This window comes from Eptatretus burgeri, chromosome 1 (genome assembly GCF_056783735.1).
Source record: "Eptatretus burgeri isolate ZD-2024b chromosome 1, Ebu_testis_v1, whole genome shotgun sequence".
In the NCBI taxonomy this organism is placed as follows: domain Eukaryota; kingdom Metazoa; phylum Chordata; class Myxini; order Myxiniformes; family Myxinidae; genus Eptatretus; species Eptatretus burgeri.
Genome location: NC_140961.1, coordinates 127,249,602 through 127,272,620, shown reverse-complemented (window position 1 = coordinate 127,272,620; position 23,019 = coordinate 127,249,602). Strand labels below are relative to the sequence as shown.

Sequence of the window (23,019 nt, the reverse complement as noted above, 5' to 3'; positions counted from 1 at the left end):
CATCCACTTGGACCTTTACCCTGGGCATTATCAAACGGTGATGGTACAATGAAGAAAACAAACAAGGCTGTATTGTCAAAGCACCTTGAGAGCAAAGTGTTATCAGTAGAAGAAGTCCCTCATGCAAGTGCTACATTCATAGATGCCATGGGACTCATGAATAAATTGCATGGTGCGAATCGAACATTCAGTGAATTCTCAGATCACGTTTTCTCACAAATGCTCTATGCTGGCCACAGAAGTGACAGAATCCATGTGGTCTTTGATGTATACCATTCTGAATCAATCAATTCTGCAGAAGGCATTCAGCGTGGTTCCACAGAAGGAATAGCATTCAGCAACCTAATGCCATGTCACAAGTCAAGAATTGGAGGCGGATTCTATCATGCACTGAGAGCAAGAACAAGTTGACTGCATTTCTCGCAGAAAACTGGAAGGAACAGAAGTTTAGAGAGAAGCTCGGAAACAAATGTATGTTTGTCACGTCTAGTGATAGGTGCATCAAACTTAATGAAGATGGTTGGCAAGAAATTGATGTCCTTCAATCCAAACAGGAAGAGGCCGACACACAGATCTTGCTACATGCCAAACATGCTGCAGAAACCATCCTGGCGTTAGTTTGCATCACTGAGGACACAGATGTCTTCATCATTTGCCTCGGACTAAGCCAAGATGTGAACAGCAAAATATTCATCAGACGTGGATCTGTCATTTGTTAGGCTTGTAGATATCACTAAACTGGCTGCTGCACTGGGCAGAGATGTATGTACAGCACTGATGGGACGACATCCATGGACTGGCTGTGACACCAGAAGTGCATTTGCACGTCAAAGAAAGCTGAAAGCTTTGAAAATCCTCCTTTGTGAACAAAAGTTCATAGATGCCTTTGCAACACTTGGAACCAGCTGGAACGTTACGAATGAGTTGTTCTGCATCATCGAAGAGTTTGTCTGTCAACTTTACTGTCGCAATACGAAAATCATTAAAGTTAATGAACTTAGATATCAAATGTTCCGCAGTAGAAGAGGGGAGATATAATCCGCACAGCTTCCACCATGTGAGGACACACTCACACAGCACACACGTCGGGCAAACTACCAGGCGGCCATCTGGTGACTGAGTTTAGTAAATTCTCCTGATACTCCTAACCCTAACCAAGGGCATGGATGGACGACAAGTGAAGATGGCAGCCTCGTGATCAAGTGGATGACAGGATCCCCGGCTCCTGAAGTTGTTCTCAGTTTGCTATCATGCAAATGCGCTCGGTCTTGTCGGCCAAGCGACTGCACATGCATCGTTCATGGTCTGAAGTTCACAGTTGCCTGCAAGTTGCAAACATGTTCTAACATGGCTAGTGATGATGATGAGCCAGAGCCCGACCAGCAGGACTCGTCAGACAGTGATGACGAGTGAGAGGACTGAAATAACAGGTATATATCTGTAGAAAATTCCAATATCGTTGGAGGAAAAGATAAATTCTGACCTATTTTCTCATTTATCTCAGAATCTAGTGGACTGATTTTTTACACAAATTGTACTGGCATGTGTGAAATAACATGCTTAACATATCTTGTTAGGATTGTATGTGCTTCAGATCAATCGTTGCGAAGTTACAGTCAAATTTCCAAAATATGCTCAAAAGTGGTTGCCATTTTCCAAAATGGCCACCAAAAACGTGTTTGGCTACTCTTTCCAGATGTCCATCACATTTTTAAATTGACTATAGACATCATACTAACTGAAAAATTTAGTGGCTTTTAGTCCCCCTTTCTGATAGTCAACTCCAAAATTTCAATGCCTGGCTCATGGAATATCCCCTCCCCCTTTCTTCTTCAAGCCCTCAATTGCCCCAAGCCCCAAGTACTCAATCCCCTACCAACCCGAAGTCCTCAATCCCTCTCCCTTTCCCAACTTTCTACCTGAAAGTGTCTGTACTGTCCATCTTGTGTACCCCATGTTCCCTGCTCCATCCCTCTCCCTTCCACAGATCTCCAAATATCTCTGTTCCCCACTGTTTGGACCTTCCCATGCCCCTCGTGTCTCATGCCCCCCTTGCTGTGTGTTCTGTGTTAGCTCTCATACGAGCCTTGACAATGTATACCAAAAAAAAAAAACGTCTCAATCTCCCTCTTACAACTCCATGCACCCTCACCCGCAACACTCTGTTCTCTCCTCCCTATTTCTTCCTGTTCTTAACAATGTTACACAAATATACACGGGGAACTTTGGCACATGAGAAGGCCATTCGGCCTATTTTGCCTGCATTGTTCCCGTTTGTTAAAAACAATGTTAAAAGTAAATAAAGATGGAACGTTGAATTAACAATCACTTCCCCCTTCTTCCCTTACCCTCACTGTAATTTAAAGACCGATGCTTGTGTGTTTGTTTGTTGTTTTCCTCCCCTCCTCACCCTCCCTCCACTGATAAAAGCAAATGGGCATTCCCTCATCGATCATTACATATTTCTTCATTACCTCAACAAAAAACCAGAGAACTTAATGCTTTACCTCCCTTATATGATGCTATCACCGACTTAACAGAAACTGTGATCAAAGCTGCTCCGACCTGTCATGGGCCATTCTGGTCACCTATCTAACTCACAATCCCGTGAGATGTGTGGAAACCCCATAGATTTGTAGCATAACCCACCCAAAACCTATTATCTTCTTCTGGAAACATATATCCACACCGTTAAAAGTAAATTATGATGGATGTTTTCTTTCACAATATGGCAAGATTACCAGAATTCCTCGGCCAAAGACCTTCATAATGACATGGGTTTTATGGTCCCTGGTCGAGACCGTTAAGAGGAAATACTCACAAATGATAGTAAGGATGCGGTAAAAGCCCTGCTTGAGAGAATGACATATAGTTATTTGGGCGGTGTCTGGACAACAGACTGCTGCCTCGATCGCTGAAGCCTAAATATGGACTGTGATCTTCGCAAGGCCTGTGACACAAGGTCCGTGAGCCTGTTGGCTCCATCCTTTTGATATTTGATGATCCTTTTAACTGTTGCTTTGGTCGTATTACACTGAAGGGAAAATGTATAGGGAGGGTATGGCGATTGTGAATATGACAGCTCTGAAGATGTCTTTGGCTTCACATAGCAGTCAGCACCAACATGGTTGCTGTATGATTTTTCAGGTTGGGATTGTGGTTGGAGTCTGGCCAGCTGTCGAACCAATGGTTTGAACGTAATGTTGCACACAGATGGACAGCTGACATAGTGTATTATTATACAGATGATAAAAGTGAAAATTTGGAAATCAGTTTCCACAATATTTTCCAGGTCCCACTATCTGTATGCAACGAGCCATGCCAACCTGGCACACGGAAGGTTTCACGCAAAGGAGAACCTTTCTGCTGCTTCGACTGTGTTGTCTGCACTGCTGGAACTTTCTCCAACTCTACCGGTACTTAGAAGAGAGCTTGAATTATCTTTGGATTGATGGGTGAGGGGAGGGGGGGGCGACAACTTTTCCCCATAATTTGAATATTGAGTGAAAGTACTGCAATGCAATGACCCTCTAAAAAAAAAAATTGCATCTTTTTTGTGCGCAAGTTCAGTGTGTGACAAGGACGAACTGATTAGGTTTCGGTGAAGATCCAGATCGGGATCTGACGACTAGAATTTTTTAAGTGATTCTTCACCATTGAGAGATAGGACTAAACTAAAAAAGCACGATATCTCAAAACATTGTGGACGGATTCAGATGAAACTTGGTGGACAGGTTGGGAGTGTGACCACGACAAATTGATTCGATTTTGGTGACGACTAGAATTTGTAAAGTGATTCTTCACTCTTGAGAGATAGCGCTCAAAACGAAATTTCAAAAATGTATTGGGCCATATATGTTCTCGTGGATCAGACATTACAGAGTGGAGGTATGCGCTCTCCCGAGTGCCCTTGCAGTTGTGCATGTTTCCCTTTATGATTGAATAGTTTCCTGTCATCATCACTTTCTAAATTGTACCCTAAATTATTATGATTTAGGTATGTTTCCCTGAATAATTTATATGCAGTCTTAAAAACGACAATGTTGTGCAAAGGGAATTAGTGTTTTATTCATACTTGTTTGTATAGAAACTTGTCACGAACATCAAATCTGATGGTGATTGGCATGATTTCAGAAGGAACTCTTATTCATCAATTGTCATTTTGATGTTTACATGAAGGACAGTTGGTAATACAGTTATATAATGTAGCAAGAAGCCCGACAAGCAAAAAAGAAGAAAATTCACTGGAATTTTTCAAGTTGGTAAAATATTATTCTTGTGTTTAAAATGACAGAACACAGATATTATCAAACATATCTATGATAGCAATGTGTTTTAGGGCATCATGTCAAGCCTGGGAATTCCTTTCATTTGCACATCATTTCCAGAAGAGAATATTGTCAAGATTATTCATTTTTATTTCATCATCTCAATCTGAACACAAATGTTTGACAAAATGGCCAAAATCGTTTGCAGTTTATTTTCATAAAAATGTAATTTTCAATCAAAAGTGGCATACTTTTTATTTTGGAATTCATGAAATAAATCGTGCTTTATTCACGATTAAATTCATGTTTCATAATTTATGATTATTTAGGATCAGAGTGTTCCAAACTGATCAAGATGGGAGTGACGATGCCAGGCATGCAGCGGTTCAGAAGCAAAGCCTAGTTAGGTAGTTTGAATGTGGGATCAATGAAGGGGAGAGGAGATGAGGTGGTTGAGATGATGCAGAGAAGGAGGTGGAAAGTATTGTGTGCAGGAGACCAGATATAAAGGGGACAGGGCAGGGAGGTTGGCAGGAGGATAGAAGCTCTTGCACATGGGTGGGGATGGAAGGAGTAACGGCATAGGAATCACAATATCAGAAGACATCAGCAAGCTGGTGGTCATAGTGGAAATATGGAATAGATGGATAGTAATGGCATAGATGGTGATAGAGGCAAATGGTGTGTGTGATATCAGTATATTGGTCCCAAAAGCGAAGGACTGGGGTGGAGAAGCAGGAATTCATGGATGCACTGTAGAGGATGATGGGAATAGCTGAGCTGGAGGCAATGCTGTGCATTGCGAATGACTTTTATGTGCATGTTGGAGTGGTGGAGCCGGGTGAAGAGGAGTGTGTTGGTAAATTTGTTTGGGGAATGAGGAATAGAGAGGGTCAAAGGCTGCTGGAGCTGCTGGTGAGGAATGGGATAGTCATCGCTGATTCATTCTTTCAAAAGTGGGAAAGCGACATGATTACCTTCAGGAGTGGAAAGCATAGAACAGAACCAGATTTGTTGGTGGTAAGGAAGTGACAGTTTTGGAGGGTTAAGGATCACAAAGCAGTGGTGGGGGATGTTACCACCTCACACAAGTTTGTGGTGTGGGTTGAGAAAAGGAGGGAGGTTAAGACCAGGGGTTGGAAGATTATAAGGTGGGGAAGAGTAGGGGCACCATCATCGTAGTGTGCAATGAGAGATTGATGACCAGGCATGAGCAACTTAGCAAAGAAGTAGAACGTTTGGAGGAGGAATGGAAGAAGTATGGCAAGGCATTTAGGGGAATTGCAGAAGTTTTGTGTGGAAGCACATCAGCAAAGGTATCGTCGTTGCATCGTCAAGAGATAGAAACCATGTATGGTGGATGGGGAAAATGGTGAAGGCAGTTGGTAAAAAGGAGGTTTGGAAGATGATAGAGAAGATCAAATATAAAGGGAGACAACTGGATTCAGGTATGCTGCATCCGTATGGGCAAACAAAGAAAGCAGCAAGAAGCGTCTCACTTTTCTCGGCTTCATGCTGTGGAAACCAAGGCATTTAGGATCATTGATGTCTCCCGCTATGAGGCTGTCTTTGGGCCTCTCACTCTCTCACCACAGGCAGATCGGTAGTCTTTCTGTCTTCCACTATCTCCTCTCCGGTCTCGCCCCCCCCACCCTGCTCTGTCTGCGATATGTCCCCACCATATTTCCACAGGGTGCTCAAGGTCTGCAAACAACCCCTTCTGGTAAAACTACCAAAATCACGACTCACTGCTTACCTTCGCTCTTTCATTCCTCTTTTTTCCCACCATTGGAATAAACTCCCACACTCTCTTTAATCCCACTCTTCCCTCCAGGCCTTTAAATCATCTGTTCACCACCACCTCTTATCTTCCCCCATTCAAAACCTCGATCTTTTCTACCCCCGTTCATCCACCAAAAAGGCATCTCCTTCAAATTTCATGCTTTCCTTCCTGAAAGTCCCTGTTGTGTCAATCGTTTATACCCCGTGTTCCCTGCCCCATTCCTTTCCCTTCCACAGATCTAATGTCTCTGTTCCCCAATGTTTTGTCCTTCCCTCTTCCGCCCCTTTTGTCTCATGCCCCCCCCCTTTGTTGTGCATTTTGTGTCAGCTGTTTTACGAGCCTCGACAACGTATCCAAAAAACAAAACGATATGGATGAAGAGGTGCACAAGGTGAAGAAGGATGGTGGGAATAAGATGATCACTAAATTGGCTCATGCCAGGGATGGGTAGGAGGGGTGGTGATTAAGGATGGTGGAAGGAGGCTCATGACAGAGATGGAGTCAGTACTGAAGGTGTGGGAAGGATATTTCAAGGAACTGTTGAATCAGCCAGGGAAGCATCGGTGAGCTGTTATATCGAGGGGAAAGTTGAGTTGGTGGAGATCACGGAGTAGAAGTTGCAGACGGCTTTTTTGTTGATATACAATGTCAAGTGTCGTATAAGAGCTGCACACATAATGCACAACAAGGGGAGCGGGAGACAGGAGGGATGGAAGAGGGAGCAGAAAACAGTGGGGAATAGACACATGAGAAGATCTGTGGAAGGGAGCAGGGTACATTGGGTAAACAAGATGGACACTACTGGGACTTTCAGGAAAGGAAGCAGGGAATTTGAAGGAGGTGGGTGTGGGGTGGATTAATAGGGGTAGAAACGATCATGGTATTGGATCGGGGAAGATCAGAGATGGTGGTGAACAGCTGTTTTGAAGACTTCGAGGGAAGTGTGGGATTGAAGAGTGTGTGGGAGTTTGTTCCAAAGGCAGGGAAAAAGAGGAATGAAAGAATGATGGTGAGCAGTGATTCCTGATTTTGGTAGTTTTACCAGAAGGGGGTTGTTGGTGGACCTTGAGCACCATGTGGCAATATGGGCAGGACAGATAGCAGACAGAGCAGGGGGCGTGAGGCCAGAGAGGAGACAGTAGAAGAAAGAAAGACCACCAACCTTCCTGCAGTGAGAGAGTGAGAGGCCCAAAGACTCATCCTCATCGCAGGAGATACCAATGAACTCAAATGCCTTGGTTTCAAAAGCATGAAACCGAGAAAGGTGAGTGGCAGCAGCCCAGAGAGGAGAGAGTATTCCATCAGGCTGTGGATGAATGCTTTGTATGTGGTCAGGAGTTCAGGTGTGCCAAGGAAGGACTTTGCATGACCGATGATACCCATTCGGCGACTGGCTTTGTGGGCCAGCTTGAAGACGTGGCTTTCCTCGGAAATATCATGGCAGATAGTGAGGCCCAAAAGTTTGAATGAAATGACTTCTTTAAGAGGATTGTTGGGAAAGTAGATGGGGTGTTGGGTTGGGGGGTTCCAGACTTCAGAGAGACAAAGTGAGAGTGCGAGATTTGTCAGGATTGAAAGATATGTTCCACATGTTTGACCAGCTTTTGAATTTATCCAGATCGACGGCAGATTTATACAGAGTGAAGAGGCTGCTGCTTGCCGATCTGAGGGATGGCACAAGATATGGCAGTGGGTGGAGTCAGCAGCAAAGAGATAAAGAGGATTTTCCAGAGTCAGAGAGATCAAAGTTGTAAACGAGAAAAAGCACTGTGCCCAGAACACTGCCTTGAGGAACTCCAGCCTGGACAGGAAGAGTAGATGAGAGAACTCCAATATGGGCCACACGGTGACTATGCAAAAGAGGAAGTCTGCGAGCAATGATTGGAGATTGCCTTGGTTACCATAGGAAGAGAGTTTGGTGAGCAGAGCGGGGTGCCAGACCGTATTGAATGCACGAGATATGTCTCGGGAGATGGCTGTGATCTCTTGTTTGGCATTGAGGACCTCCATACTTTGTTTGGAAAGCATGAGCAGCAAGTCCAGGGAAGAGTAACCTGGTCTGAATCCAAATTGATGATCGGAAATCAGGTCATTGGAGAAGAGGAAGGATTTAATGTCGGAAGTGATGATAGATTGAAGAAAGTGAAGAATGGAAGCGTACCAGGCATTGATGAGGTGTGTACAGAGGTGATAATTGCAGTGGAAGAAGACAGAGTCAGTTGGACAAAGAGGCTGTTGAATGTATGTACGAGAGAGGGTTAAATTCCGGAATATCAGAGGAAAGAGTGAATTGTGCCGATATGAAAAGTGAATGGCAATGTTCATAATCAAGGGAAGTTCATAGCGTTACACTCCGAAGTCATGTCATGAAGGTGCTGCAGAGGATTCTGAACAGAAGGATAAGGAAGCGTGTGGAGATAGGGATCAGAGAAGATCAGCAGAGGTTTAGATAGGTTCCGGTGATGGAAGGGATGTTCATACTGAGACAGATGGTGAAGAAGAGGTTGGAAGTGCAAGATGAAATAGCATTGGGATTTTGTGCACCTGGAGAAAGCCTGCAATACTATCCTGAGAGCAGTTGTGATGATGACACTCAGATGAATGGGAGTATGGGAAGCAAAAGCTTTGTTGGTGGAAGGGATGTCCAAGAGAATGAAGTTTTGGTTGGTCCTGGGATGTTTGAGGAGTTCAGTGTGAACATTTGTTTGAGGCAGGGAAGCGCTCTCAGCCCACTCATGTTTATCATGGTGATGGTGATGAAGCTGGTGAGCAGGAATGTAATCATAAGGTGAGGCATGGGGAGGATATTGTATGCAGCCAATCTGGCTGTTGTGGTGGAGAGTAGACGGGAGATGCAGGAAGTACTGGGGGAGTGTAAGGAGGTATTTGGGAAGCATTCTCCCATAACACCCTTTCCCAACTCTTCCACCTTGCTTATCATCAGTAGGCTGGTGGTCTTGCAGCTTTTTACCAGCTATTTTCTGGTCTTTCTCTGCCCTTTCACCTCAGTCCAGTCGCTGCCACAACAGGTCAATGCTGTGCTACCCCATACCATTCTTGAAACACCCTTTCTGAAGATGAGTATGGAGAAGACTGGGGTGATAGGGGTCAGGCAGCAGAGAAAATAAATTATTATCATGTTGGAGTGGAAGAAAATCAGGCAGGGAAATGGGTTTTAGTATCGGGGGAACAGAGACCGGGTATGCTAAGTCTGAGGCGGATGTGTGGAGGAGGATTCAGGGCTGTGTGAATGCATGGAGGAGGTTGGAGGGATTCATGGCAGACAGAAGGATATCAAAAAAAATTGAAAGGGAAGCTTCTGATGTGTGTGAGGCCAGCCTGCCATTATGGTCTGGAGATGGTGGCATTGACAGAAACACAAAAACAGAGGCTGCAGGTTTGTGAGAACAACTGTGTCTGAAGGAGTGAGGGAGTGAAGAGGGTGGTTCAAAGGAGAATAGATGAACTGAGGGAGGAGATTGGTATGCAGATGAGCTTGATGGGAATATTGGTGAAATGCCAGCTGAGGTGGGGGAAGAGAGAATGGCAAAGAAAGTGGATCAGTTTAGGAGCAAGTTAGAAGGAAAAGAGGTAGACTGTGGTTGAGATGGGAGGGTTGTGTCAGGATGGATATCAGTAAAAAAGTGGAGGGGTGGGGGATGGGGTGGTTGGAGAGTCAAGAGAGTTGGCTGAAGATGGATGGAAGTGGAGGAGAATCATGGTAAAGGCTGCTCAGAAGTTTCGTGCCATTAGACCTCACCCCTTATAAAGGGAAGAGAAGGAAAATAATTATTCACTTCAATGTATTCACGGAAATGGTCAAATCGTGCATCTTGTATTTTATGTTATATATGCATAAGTATTCACACACATTTCCTAAAATTGGTATATACGGAATTTATCTCCTGAAATAAAACAAGGCACAATTTTGGCCGACTCTTTTTGAAAGTTACATTCGGATAATTGCCAGTGAAAGCTCGTAAATGGGACAAACTGATGACCTCTCTTCAGGACAGTGTACACTTTCATGCAACACCTTGCAATAAATTGGTTTATCCATGACAATACTTTCCTTTTTCATATGAATAGCAGAAAAGTTCTCTGAAAAAAACTCTTCTCTCTCAAAACTAGGTTTATTTATCCATCTCGAAGTTTCTTTCCAAGATGTTGCGAATCTAATGTTTTGTCTGTTTCCAACATTTTTCCATAGTCTTTCCAAATACAGCATTATTCATTAATTTATAAAAGTCCCCTTCAAATTTTACTTTTGTATTCGCTCTCACATCTGTATTGAATTTAATATACTTTTCCATCCAAGGACTTTGTTTAAATTTTAAAACTCTATGAATTTTATCTACTCCCAACCCAGCAGATAAATATTTCTCAAGTTCCTTTGATGCAAAACATATCCCTATTTATCATAGAATGTTGTTCATAACTTTTCTGTTGATTTACCTTTAATAGTAAAACTTTTATGAGAATCACTTCACCATTCTTTCTTTGGGGTTTTTCTCACATGCAAAAGGAAGGTCTTTATGCTTATTATGAAGATCACTCGGGTACCTCAAATCAACTTCAAAATAATAACCTTCTTCTTCCTCATTCAATTCCTCTTGAGAACAAATAACAATATTCATCAAAGCCTTTTCATAATCCTTTTCTTCCACCCTATCTAATTTAACATAAGGCAGAGATTGAGACATTGCCCATCCATACAAATTATTAGCATCAAAATACATCAAATAATTACTATCTTTTTCACTCTCATAATTTGGAAGATATTTATTATTTGCTTTGGCATATCTTTTTGAACATACTTGTGATATTCCACCTCTCTTCGACTTCTCAATCATCAAAAGCATATCGACATCATTGATTAAATCTATATCTTGTTTTGTCATTTTCAACATTGCACTCCAAGCTAAACCAGGAGCTGTGAAATAGTGGGCAGGATCTAATCCAGAACAATTTTTATTATGACAGAGTGATCTAAAAGCTTCAAACACATCAGCTGACAATAAAGCATCAGTTTTTCGATACAAATCATGATATTCTCCAAGGTTCTTTATCTTAAATATTTTCCAAATTTCTTGTGCGTGTTTATATAACTTATCACTTATCTCTTCTTCATAAAGGTTATTATGGAAACTTTATTTTGAGGGAAGTTGTGTTTCTTTAAATCTCATAAATGAATCCACATAATCATCAGGATAAATTACCTCACTTGTAAGAATTTTCTCTTTACTTTGAATTTCATTCCTTGTTTGAATTTCCTCTCAATTTAGAATTCTCTCTTTAATCAGAATTTAATCTTGAATCAGAATTTCCTCTTGAGTAAGAATTTCATTCATTGAACGAATTTTCTTTATAATTAGAATTTCATCTTCAGTTGGAATTTCTTCATTAATTTCCTCATTAATTAGAATTTCCTCTTTACTTTGAATTCTCTCTTTAATCTGAATTTCCTCTTTTGGAAAGAATGAATTAAGATTTGGGAAAGAGCCCGTGGAGCTTAAATTTGATGTGAGGTTGGCTCGTGGTGTTCCCATAAACTTGTAAGAATCTTGAAACTGAATATGAGTTTAAGGTTTTGTGAATATCATTTTTGAAAATGAAATATACTTTTGACTTGTGTTTGTTTTGGCAGAAATATTCCCTGGTGTTTTTGAAAGTTCATTTATAAATAGATGTGTGTCAGAGTTGGAGCTGTTGTGAAGAATGACTGGAATAAAAGAAGTTAATTTATAATTAAGATTACAACAGGAATGAGCGGGACCTCTATATTTCCCAGTAAGATGACAATGATCCCTAACTTTAGACTCTTCAACTTCCTCCTCACAAATATGATAGATATTGTTCTTTCTAAATTCTAATTTTTCTTCTTCGGTTAATTCCATCGGTTCATTTGTTTCTTTCATTAATTTAGTTAGTCTTACACAATCCTTTTCTAATCGTTTTACAAACTCTTGTGAAGCTTTTTTCCACTATAATCTTCAAGTTTATTATACTTTTCTCCAACAGATGATTTAATATAATACCAGAAACCACAACGAATATGTTTTTGATATTCATTTGCATATGATTCTTTTGGATTAGGAGAAGCAGTATTTATCTTTTTTACGATACATTCAAAATCGGCGTATATCACAAATGGCTGCATGATAGATTTATTGTAATCTTCAAATGAAATCTTTTCACCAGGTTTAGGCATTGTAATTACAGCTGATTTATGATTCCTACAATATTTTGAATGTTGTTCTAATTGTTCTTTTGTATGAAATGAATTAAGACATCGCTTACAAGGATATATTTTGTTTGCTGTTCTGAATACCTGAGATGAGATTAATCTTGATAAATTATTGATGTATGTGTAATGTGAATTCTTTGCAACACTAAAATATAAAAGATCAATGTGTGTTTCTTCATTTTTATAGTTGTTTGAAATTTTTAATATTTGAACTTTGTTTGTATCCGTTAATCCATATACATTAATAGAAAGATTATTCTTTCTCTCAAATTTAGGAATATCTGTTAGTGGCATTGGGAATTTAAAATCTTTCATGTCCAAGGTATTCTCATATTTCATAAATTGTTTTACTCTTTCTGAATTACATTTTGTGGATGTAATTGAGCAAGAACAGACCAGAGAAAACATTTATTATCATTGTTCTTAATATTAACAACTGCCTTCTTTAGTTTTATTTATTTTGGTAATTCAATATAAGAACAAGCTTGAAGAGGGTTTGGTTTTAGAATGTTTATATCTACAAAGATGATTTTTTAAAATATTGAATCCACTTCCTTCCACTGTATTATCAACATCTTCCTCTTGTCTTGATAGTTCTTCACAAACCCCACTATTCAAAAAAATCTTGAAATGATGTTATAAAATGAAGATCTGTTCTCATATAAGGAGTTTGTTCTTCATCTTGTTTTTTCATATTCATTTTCACTCCCATATAAAACTTTAAAGTTTTCATTTCTTTTAATGTCTTTTTAATAACTTTTTCAACATCAGGTTTCACAATTTCAATTGATTCAGCTATTGATGATGGACCAGGTTCTCCAAATTTAAAAATCCTGATTTTTATATGCCCTTTAAATGCCCCATCAGTGTTTTCAATATAATAGCCTCTCTTTACTTTAAACTCATTTTTCTTGTGTTTTTGTGATTGAAGGTGATTCTTATCACTACTCTTCAAAACATGCTTTGAGCAGACATCACAATGTTTTCCTTCCAACTCAATAGGAGATATTTGTTTGAAAAGATTGAATGTGTGTTTGTTGGTTTGAAGGTTTTTTTATAATATTTATATTCGTGATTACAAACATCGCAGTACGTTGTATTCACCATATTTATCCAATAAAACTTTGCTTAAACTAAAATTTTCTTGATGAAAATTTCGTTTAATTTTTAGGTGAATCTGTGCTTAAAACCATTTTATCCTCCAACTTTTTCACTTCATAAATACAATATTAAGGACACAAAAGACAAGTTTCAATCAATCTCTTCATTTGTTAAAGATACTGAGAAATATGTCAAGGATGTAAAATTGAACAAAGATAAATATAACAACTATTTGATAAAAACAATTATGGCAAATAATATGAGTTCTTCAATTTCCTTCAGTGGAAGGGCTTTTAGTATACCTGGAAGAACATTAATTAAGGTATCTCCAACAAAAGTTTCTCCTCTCCTGGCAATATATTCAAAACTCGAAAAAGCAATGAAACAAGAAAAAGTATCAAAAAATAAAAACCTTATGGATGAAGCTTTCGAAAGAATTGATAAGACCATCTGTAATATGCAAGGAAAAATTTCTATTTTTTTTCAACAACCCTAAAGATATAAATCCTGATGAAATAAAGGATGTTAATATATCAGGTGAAATGACATTTCGTTCAATTGTAGTTAAGGATCATTTTAAAATTACCTTTAATATAAAAAATGTAGCAGTTGAATCTGTTCATGAAAAAAAGTATGTAGATATCGATGGTAATGTTTTTTCTACAAATTAAATATGAGTCAATATTCAACTGAAGATTTTGAAGATTATGAGAGTGATTATGATACCGAGAGTTTACATTCAAACGATAGTTATGAAACCGAGAGTTTGTGTTCAAACGATAGTTATGAAAGAAAAGATGATTCTGAAAGTATCGAAGATGATATCGAAGATGAATTTCAGTTTAAGTTAAGTTTTACTTTATAAATATGAATAGTTTACTCGATTTTGAGCCTCTTGAATTCCCTGTATCTCCATATGACAAATTTGAAAATTGTCCTCGTGTGAAAGACGGAGATTAAACACAGAGTCAAAAGCCAAGAAACAATGTATATTCTGTGATTATCTTCTAATTAATGAAAATAAAAAATATAAACGGAAAATAATTCTTTTATATTTACACCAAAAATGAATTACTTTACAAGATTGATTAGAGAAATGAATGTAAAGTATGAGGGTGATAACACACCTTTCCTTACAAGGGAAGAAACTGAACATATTAGAGAAATGTTCAAAGGATTGTTGTTATATATTATTCATGGATTTGATTTTCAGGGAAATATCAACACAAGATATTGCATAAATAAACTAATGGATTATCTTGAAATTATACCTGAACTTATGATAAAATATAGTTTCTAAAAAAGCCAATAATAAATTAAATAACCTGTTTTCCAAATATATAAATGAATGATTTTTTTTACCCATTTGGGAAAATAAGATAAAATTCAACAACCATAAAAATCTCCCAAATTCATTAAGATGCCTCATAGTTGGTTCCAGTGGAAGTGGAAAAACCTGCTTACTTTTAAAGATGCTCCTTACTCCCAACTGTTTAGATTATGATAATTTAATAATTTTCACAAAGTCGAGTTTTCAACCAGAGTATCAACTACTCTCACAAGCTTTTAATGCTGGTCTTCAAAAAGAAGATATAATTGGTTTATTTAAACTTCAAAAAAAACCGAAAAGATTATAACATTGAAGATATAATACAACTATTTTGATACACAGAGATATAAAAAGAAATCAAAACCGATAAGTTGTATTCTTAGTGATAATACGGATGATATACCGTCTCCCCAAGATTTGGATAAATCTAAAAAGAACCTCGTTATCTTTGATGATTGTGTTAATGAGAGAAACCAAACGGTAATGGACAGCTACAACACAAGAGGGAGACATTCTTCTTGTAATTGTATTTATCTTAGACAATCGTACTTTCAACTTCCTCGTCGTTACATCAGAAACAATGCTAATACTTTTATTTTATTCAAGTTAAATTCAATAGCGATAAACAATTTTTGGAGAGACATTTGTTCTACATTATGTAGTAAAAAGGAATTTGGGGATAACATGAAACACACGACTGAAAAATATAAATATATTGTTGTGAAACAAGATGAGATATTAAATGATTTTTCAATAAATAAATGGATGCGAAAGAAAGAGCAAGAAGATTTAGGGAACATCAAGAGTTGGTATCAAAAGTTGTAAAACAACAGGAAGACATAAAGAAGAAACGCAGACAAAAACGAACGGGTGAAGAAGCATTTGAAATAAAAGAAGAGAAATTTTTTAAACCACTTTTAAAAACTTCCCAAGAAAAAATTATAGATGTTTCCACAGTTCCCACAATAGAATATACTCCTAAAAAACTTCGAATGTTAAAAGATTTCAGTCAAATGACGGAGGAAGAATTAGAGCATCGAGGAGAATTAGAATATGATGATGAAGGATTATTTCAACAACTGGAAGAGATGAATCGACCCCCTGATTATATTGTGAATGCTGTTCAAAACAATGAATATTCAGCGGATTCAAAAACCAAAGTAGGACTCATTCCAACAGAACAACCAGCAATATTTCATCTTGTTCAAGAAAAGGTATTGATATTTAATGATGAATTAAAGTTCTTAAGTTCTGCTCAACCCCCTGTTAAACTAACTCCAGGATTAATGTTTCTTCTCACAAAAGATGGAAGACAAGGTTCAACTGTGAGGGATGAATCAAAGTATATTGATAAACCATTGGATATGGAAAATAATGATGATAAAGTATATATTGATTTGCTGAACACTCTAAATTATAAGGTTATTCTTTCTGGTAAAAGTAGGAAGAATGAGAAGGAGAAACACATTATTCAGGCTTTAAGTATCCTTGGTTCAGGTATTAGTTTTCTTCCAAATGACCCATCACCATTAGTTAATAGACTGTTCTTGTTGTTTGGCAGTCAGAAGGCTGGAAATAACAATTGTTTTAATGAAGCATCAGCCATTTTAGACCAGTTGATGAACATGAAAATAATTAATAAATATCAATATAAAGACATTTTATCTCACATTAAATAAGATGAGAAGCACAATCCTAAGTTTCAATTTCAAAACAAACGACCACACATCTTCATTCCCATAACCACAAAAATTTGACCCAACAAAAGAATATGAGGCATCTTTATTGTCCATGGAAACTTTATTTAATATAACAGAGTATACCTTATTTAATATAACCAAGAAAAATGACAAGTTCAGTTATAATCCTGGAAGTGGATACAAAACGATAACAGTCTCACCCGGAGCATATGAGAATTCTCAAATATCTTCCTAAATTGCTCGTCTTATGAAAGAACAGGGTGATGAACCAAAAAATATTGTTATCGACATTCAAGAACATACTTCAAAATCAACGATTAAACTTAAAAATAACTACAAGGTTGATTTCACAATTGATAATTCATTTAGAGAGTTATTAGGTTTCTCCTCAAAAAGATTGAAACTAATGGGACGTTTTACAGTGATAATGTCATTCAAATATCCTCAGGAATAAATTCGGTGTTAATTCACTGTGATTTGATTGATGGTGCTTATAATGATGGATTAAAAACAAATACAATATTTTCATTCAGCGCATACTCAACCCCAATTGGTTATAAATTCAATATGGAGCCTAAAAATTTGGTTTATCTACCTGTGTCAGGAAAAACCATACACAGAGTAAATTTTAGGATAACCGACCAAGATAATCGTGTGATCTCTTTTAATGGAGAAGTTATATCCATCAGAATTCACCTACGTGAAGTTTTTCAATAAATAAATACGATGGTTATTGTGAGGAAGCACGAGTTGGGAAAATATAAAATAATTACAGGGGATGGGATGTTCCTTTCCCGGTACTACAAGGGTGAAGGTATGTATCTTGGTAGAGGATACTATAAACCTAAGAGACAAAGGGGTGTTGGACATCAATTTAGAGGAGATGGGATAATTGATACTCTCATGGGTATTGGTTCAACTATTCTTAAACATAAAGACCTAATTGGTTCAACTGCTTCTGCTGTGGGAAATGTAGCAGGTGCTGTAAAGAGTATAAAAGATGCTCAGAAAGAATCTCATAAATTACAAGCAATAAAAGAAATTAAGAAAGGTAAAACTCAGTTGTCACCCTAAGAACGACAGAAAATAATTCAAATACTTGGATCAGGGTTTCAAAAGTTTTAACATCTTTTTTCCTAAATAAATACAAGTATGGAAGCAATTGATAGTATCTATGATTTGGATGATACTATTATTATCTCAAACTCCACTAAAAAAGAAGATTACTTCAAGGTAAATGCAATAACTGGAACAGACTGGAATACTACGTCATCAAACCTGAAAGCCTTAAAAGACAGAATTGGAAGAAGAGAAAAAAAAAACATAAAAAATATACATTGATCGTTCTGGGAAGAAAGTGCAGGCTTACTCCCCCTTTCTACGTCATCAAACCTAAAAGCCTTAAAAGACAGAATTGGAAGAAGAGAAGAAAAAAAAACGTAAAAAAAAAAAAAAATATATATATAAATATATATATATATATATATATATATATATATAAATATATATATATATATATAAATATATATATGTGGAAATCTCATTTTGAAAAAGACATTGTGTTGGGCGAGGATTGAGTTGGGGTTGAGGTTTTGAATGTGAGGGTTGGGGTTGAGATTTTGAATGTGAGGGTTGGGACACACACACACACACACACACACACACACACACACACACACACACACACACACACACACACACACACACACACGCACACGCACACGCACACGCACACGCACACGCACACGCACACATCAACAAACAAAGTTAAGCCTTGACTATTCAGTTGAGGATTCTGTGTTTGGGGTTCACAGATCTAAGAACGTCGCCCTTGACACACATTATATACTGTAATACACCTCGGACTTGTCCCTCTAGTGTACACAAAGGTGTATAGTAGGAGGGAGTGAAGGGACAACCCATTGCTCCCATGAGTATTATCTGCTTAGTTTTGTCTTTTGTAATTCCTGTGAATAAAATGAACCTAAAATCTCTTCCCCATCCAAATCATATATTTTATAAGTCCAAGGAACCATATCTATTACATCAACAATTTTAAAAAGTTCTTTCGTCCATCGTTCAGTAAAACCCTTTTCAAAATGAGATTTCCACCTATATATTCTTACGATATCACCAACTTTGAACTTAGGTTTTCTGACATTAATCTTTTTTTCATATTTTAATTTTGTAAATGTTTCTGATGGTTTCATATTTGTTGACGTGTGAATCGTGTCATTATACTTATCCACAATATCCTGAATAAAAGATGACCATTGTTGTGAACCGAGTTGTGTGAATTTTTATATAGTCTCTCTTTTATGGTACGATTAAAACGTTCAACAACAACTGCCTTCCCTTCATTAAAGGTACTGTATAATGTAATACTGTTATTTTTTAGAAAATTCATAAATGTCTTGTTATAAAACTCTCTACCCTCATCAGTCCACAATTTTTTAGGTTTTCTCTTACTTTTATTAAATATCTGTTGAAAAGCTAACATAAGAGTATTACCTGTTTTGTTTTTTAAAGGGACAACCCACGTATATCTACTCCTCAAATCAATAACGGTTAAAGCATACTTGTACCCCTTATCATTATTGAGTTCAATCAAATCAGCAGACCAGATATAATCAACTTCCTTGGAATAAACTTTCCTTCTCTGAAACTTTGTGAATATTGGTTTAAGTAATTCATCAGCTAATTGCTCTTCAGTCTTAATGGCATCATTAGAGCCTATAAGTTTTTTGAATTTCCAAGTCCAAGTTTCAATTTAGCACTGATCATCTTCTTCACAATGAACCGATCAACTTTTTCTCTCAAGGTTGGATTTTGTATCAGAGACAAATTATACAACATTTCTCTATCGGCTTCATGCTTTTCTTCCAACGTTGTGGTATTCCCATAATCAATATCGTGTCTCATGCACACTTCATCAACTCTATTGATTGGTTTACTCCAGGATTTAGGATTGTCTGCCTCATCTAATCTTTTATCCAAATTTGTGCCTGGACCACAGAAAGAATACCCTGGAAGATGTAATTCCCCTGGTATTCCAGTAGTTGTAAATTTACTTCCTGATAAAAACTTTTGGATATCTCCTCCGAGTTTGTGCTTGGAGATAAATTGATTTTTTTTTTGAACCACACACTGAACATATACCTTTTTGTATAACCCTGTTATTTTTACTTTTAATATATGAAATATTTTTAGTATTAGTTTTCTTTTTACATTTGAGACAATAACTCATTTATTTATGAGAAAAATTCCTGCAGAGTGCAAAAACCTTTTTAGTTTCCAACATGCACATTTGAATCTTAATTTTTAAAACATAAAGAATCCTTAGAAATGCCTTTGCCTTCACTCTCTCCTCCATTTATTTAAGAAAAAAAAAATGAAAAACTTGAATTGAAATGAATATCTTGCCGATGACAATAGTCTTGTAGAAAATATTGCAAATAGACTTGTCAATTCTTTGTTTTCCTCCTCGGTGGGTTGAGTTATTTTCTGTAATACCCTTAATCTTTTTTGAATCTCACTGGTTTCCATATTTTCATATTTATTTAGTCTCGCTCTTTCCTCCCTCTCCTCTCTTTCCTCCCTCTCTCTCTTCTCTCTCTTCTCTCTTTCCTCCCTCTCTCTCTTCTCTCTTTCCTCCCCTCTCTCTTCTCTCTTTCCTCCCCTCCCTCTTCTCCCTTTCCTCCCTCTCTCTTCTCTCTTTCCTCCCTCTCTCTTCTCCTTTTCCTCCTTCTCTTTCTTCTCCCTCTCCTCCTTCTCCTTTTCCTCCTCTTCCCTCTCTTCTTCAACTCCTTCCTCATCCCTTACTATCCTTGAATCGCTTACACCCCATAGAATATCATACATATATTCATCAGGATTTCTTGTTATTCCTGTATCCAAAATAATTTTTTTTTACAACAGGAAACCAATAAAATTTCTTTTGAATTTCTAAAAGAGCCTTACCTTTTCTTAACTTTAGAATTTTTTCATTATTTAACATTCTAATTAAATCTAAAGTTGTTGGTTTATCAACATCAGCATAATGCCAATCTTTTATTGAAAATACCTCATTCTTATGTTGTAGAACATATTTATTGAAATACCGAATACCCTTTTCTTGAAGGTATGCTTGGACACAGAAATGATAATTTTCTTGAAGCCTTCTTGCTGTCATTTATGTATTAGAAATATATGTTAGAATAATATTATGGCACGAAACACCTCCCCATCTTCCCATAGTTAAATCATTTTGTATTTCCTTACTTATTATATATAATCCTGTTTTTTCTGTTTTCATGATATAAACAAGGGCAAAACCATTATTATATTTACCCTTATTAAATTCTTTTATTTGTTGTTTACTTATCGTGGACCCACAAAACTCATTCTTGATACCAAGTGGATAATATTCTTCCTTACGAGACTGATTTAATTGTTCCAGGTCTTCGAGGTTAATTTTAAATGACCAATTATACCCTAAATCATTCATATCATACCCCTATTGTTCTATTCTCATACAAATGATACGCCCTTCTTTATAAAAATTTATTTTAATTTGAACTCTGAATTCTGTATGACCTGGAGATAATATCAACACTTCTGTATCTTTGGAATACACGGCTGTTTTATTTGAGGATATATATTGTGATAAATCGCTTAATCTCACCAAGTCATTCGCGTCAGTCGGGCTTGGATAATTTTTTAATTTATAAGCATTTTTCATGTTAATATTTTTGGTTATATTATATTTATGTCGTTCAGCCTGTGCCTTTGTGTAATAATTTGATAAATCAACATCCAGTTCTTGAGATACACCAAAGATAGAACCATCTTTACCAACATAAGTCATTTATATTAGATTAAAAATAATATCATAAAATTTTTTATTTTTGTTGAGTTGAAATAACACATATAGACATAATTGACCACAACACTTGGAATTTAATTCTTGGACTTGAAATGTTTGATAAACACCATTCTGGAAGAATTTTATGACTTCAACAGGTGGTGGAAGACCAAAACTATCAAAATAATATTTGTCTTGACTATTAAAAATACAAACCCAATGATAACCGTTCCCATTATTATCTTCTAAGTTCATAATAATATTCTTTGTATGTTTCGGCACATTTGTTAATTCATCTCTCATACAAATAACCACATTATGAATTTTTAATTTCTTACAATGTTTGACAAGTTGTTAATTTGATGTTGTATTCTTTCCAAATTCTTTCAACCACTCATCAATGCTCATTTATTTATTAGAAAGATATAATCCATTACCTCTTTTCGTTAATTTTACACCTGCTTGTGCTATAGAAGAAAGCATATCTCCAACTAACAATCTCGCTTTATCAGGCAGACCTTCAAGTTTTTCAGCAAAATCTACAATTACACCACTTCCACTAATTTCTTTCTCCAACTCTTTGTTATGTCTTTCCAATTCTTTTTGAGCCTGGAGTTGAGCCTTCCTTTCGTTGGCAGTTTTCACCGCTGTTGAAATACCACCCGTCAATGCTCCAACCGCACTTAAACCAGCAAATAAAGGAATTAGAAATGGGAGAAATCCTCCACTCGTCTCTCTTATTGAATATTTTTTCAACATTGGTTTTGTCATTTTAATTTTAAGTGAGCCAGTGTCATTCAAGATTTTAACCTGTTCTCTTGTGAGCAAAACATCAATTCTTACTGCTCCTTTTCTCTGAATTGTATTAACGTTAATCGTACAAGGTTTTTGATTTTGAACACAAGATGATAGTTTATGAAAATTGATTTGATTAACATATACCCCAGTTGGTACTTTGCCACTCATTTATTTAACAAAAAATTATGTGAGACTAACCATCACACCATTATCTGTATTAATTTGCAATTCTGTTTCTTCCAAAAGCAAACAATATGTATCAACTTCTTCACTCTCTCCTCTTTCAATGTATAGGGAAGTATCCACTCGATTAGACTTTATAGTTTCCTTTTGAGCGCTCAGGTCAAACGCATAGATTGTATACAATCTTTTAAATGCTGTCATATCCAAAATAGGTTCTTTAATTCCATTACTTTCACACACCTTTTGGTAAGACTTGTATGCTTCAGCAAAATCATTTTTTTCCCAATTAATTTCCAATCTATCTCATGGATAAAATGTTCCATCTGGAGAAACGCGAAGTTGTTTCACCTTAGCATTATCACTCAATGCATTATTCTTATCAGTCGCAGTATCACCATCTGGCTTTTTAAAAATCATCCACAGATATCGTGGCTTTCCTTCCAGAACACCCAAATTCCACGTGTAAGTAGTTTGGTTGAGTTTAACGTGTTGACATCTTCTTTTGAGGTATGATACACTGATAGGTTTCTTTGAGTTAAGTCTTCGATTCAGCATCTCTTCTGTTTTAAGATTAGGAGTATATTCACTGATATACCAACTCATCTCCTCAATTACAAATTTATTCTGATCACCAAAAGCATTACCAACACCAAAAATCAATCGATTTTCATTATCATTCCTCTGTCGTTGAAATCTATTTTTAAGAACATACAGAACTTTATCATGATCACAAAATCCAAATATACCTTGAAGAGGAACTGCCACA

The 23,019-nt window shown here is 36.9% G+C and overlaps 1 protein-coding gene across 1 annotated transcript in view; it reads left to right on the top strand.

The window, feature by feature from the left end:
* Positions 1 to 23,019, top strand: part of LOC147035378 (vomeronasal type-2 receptor 116-like) — a 107,513-nt gene that overhangs the window by 17,336 nt on the left and 67,158 nt on the right. The window contains exon 2 of the mRNA XM_085896527.1: positions 3,293 to 3,416. Coding sequence (XP_085752653.1) covers positions 3,293 to 3,416 — 124 coding nt within the window. The remainder of the gene's footprint in view (positions 1 to 3,292; positions 3,417 to 23,019) is intronic.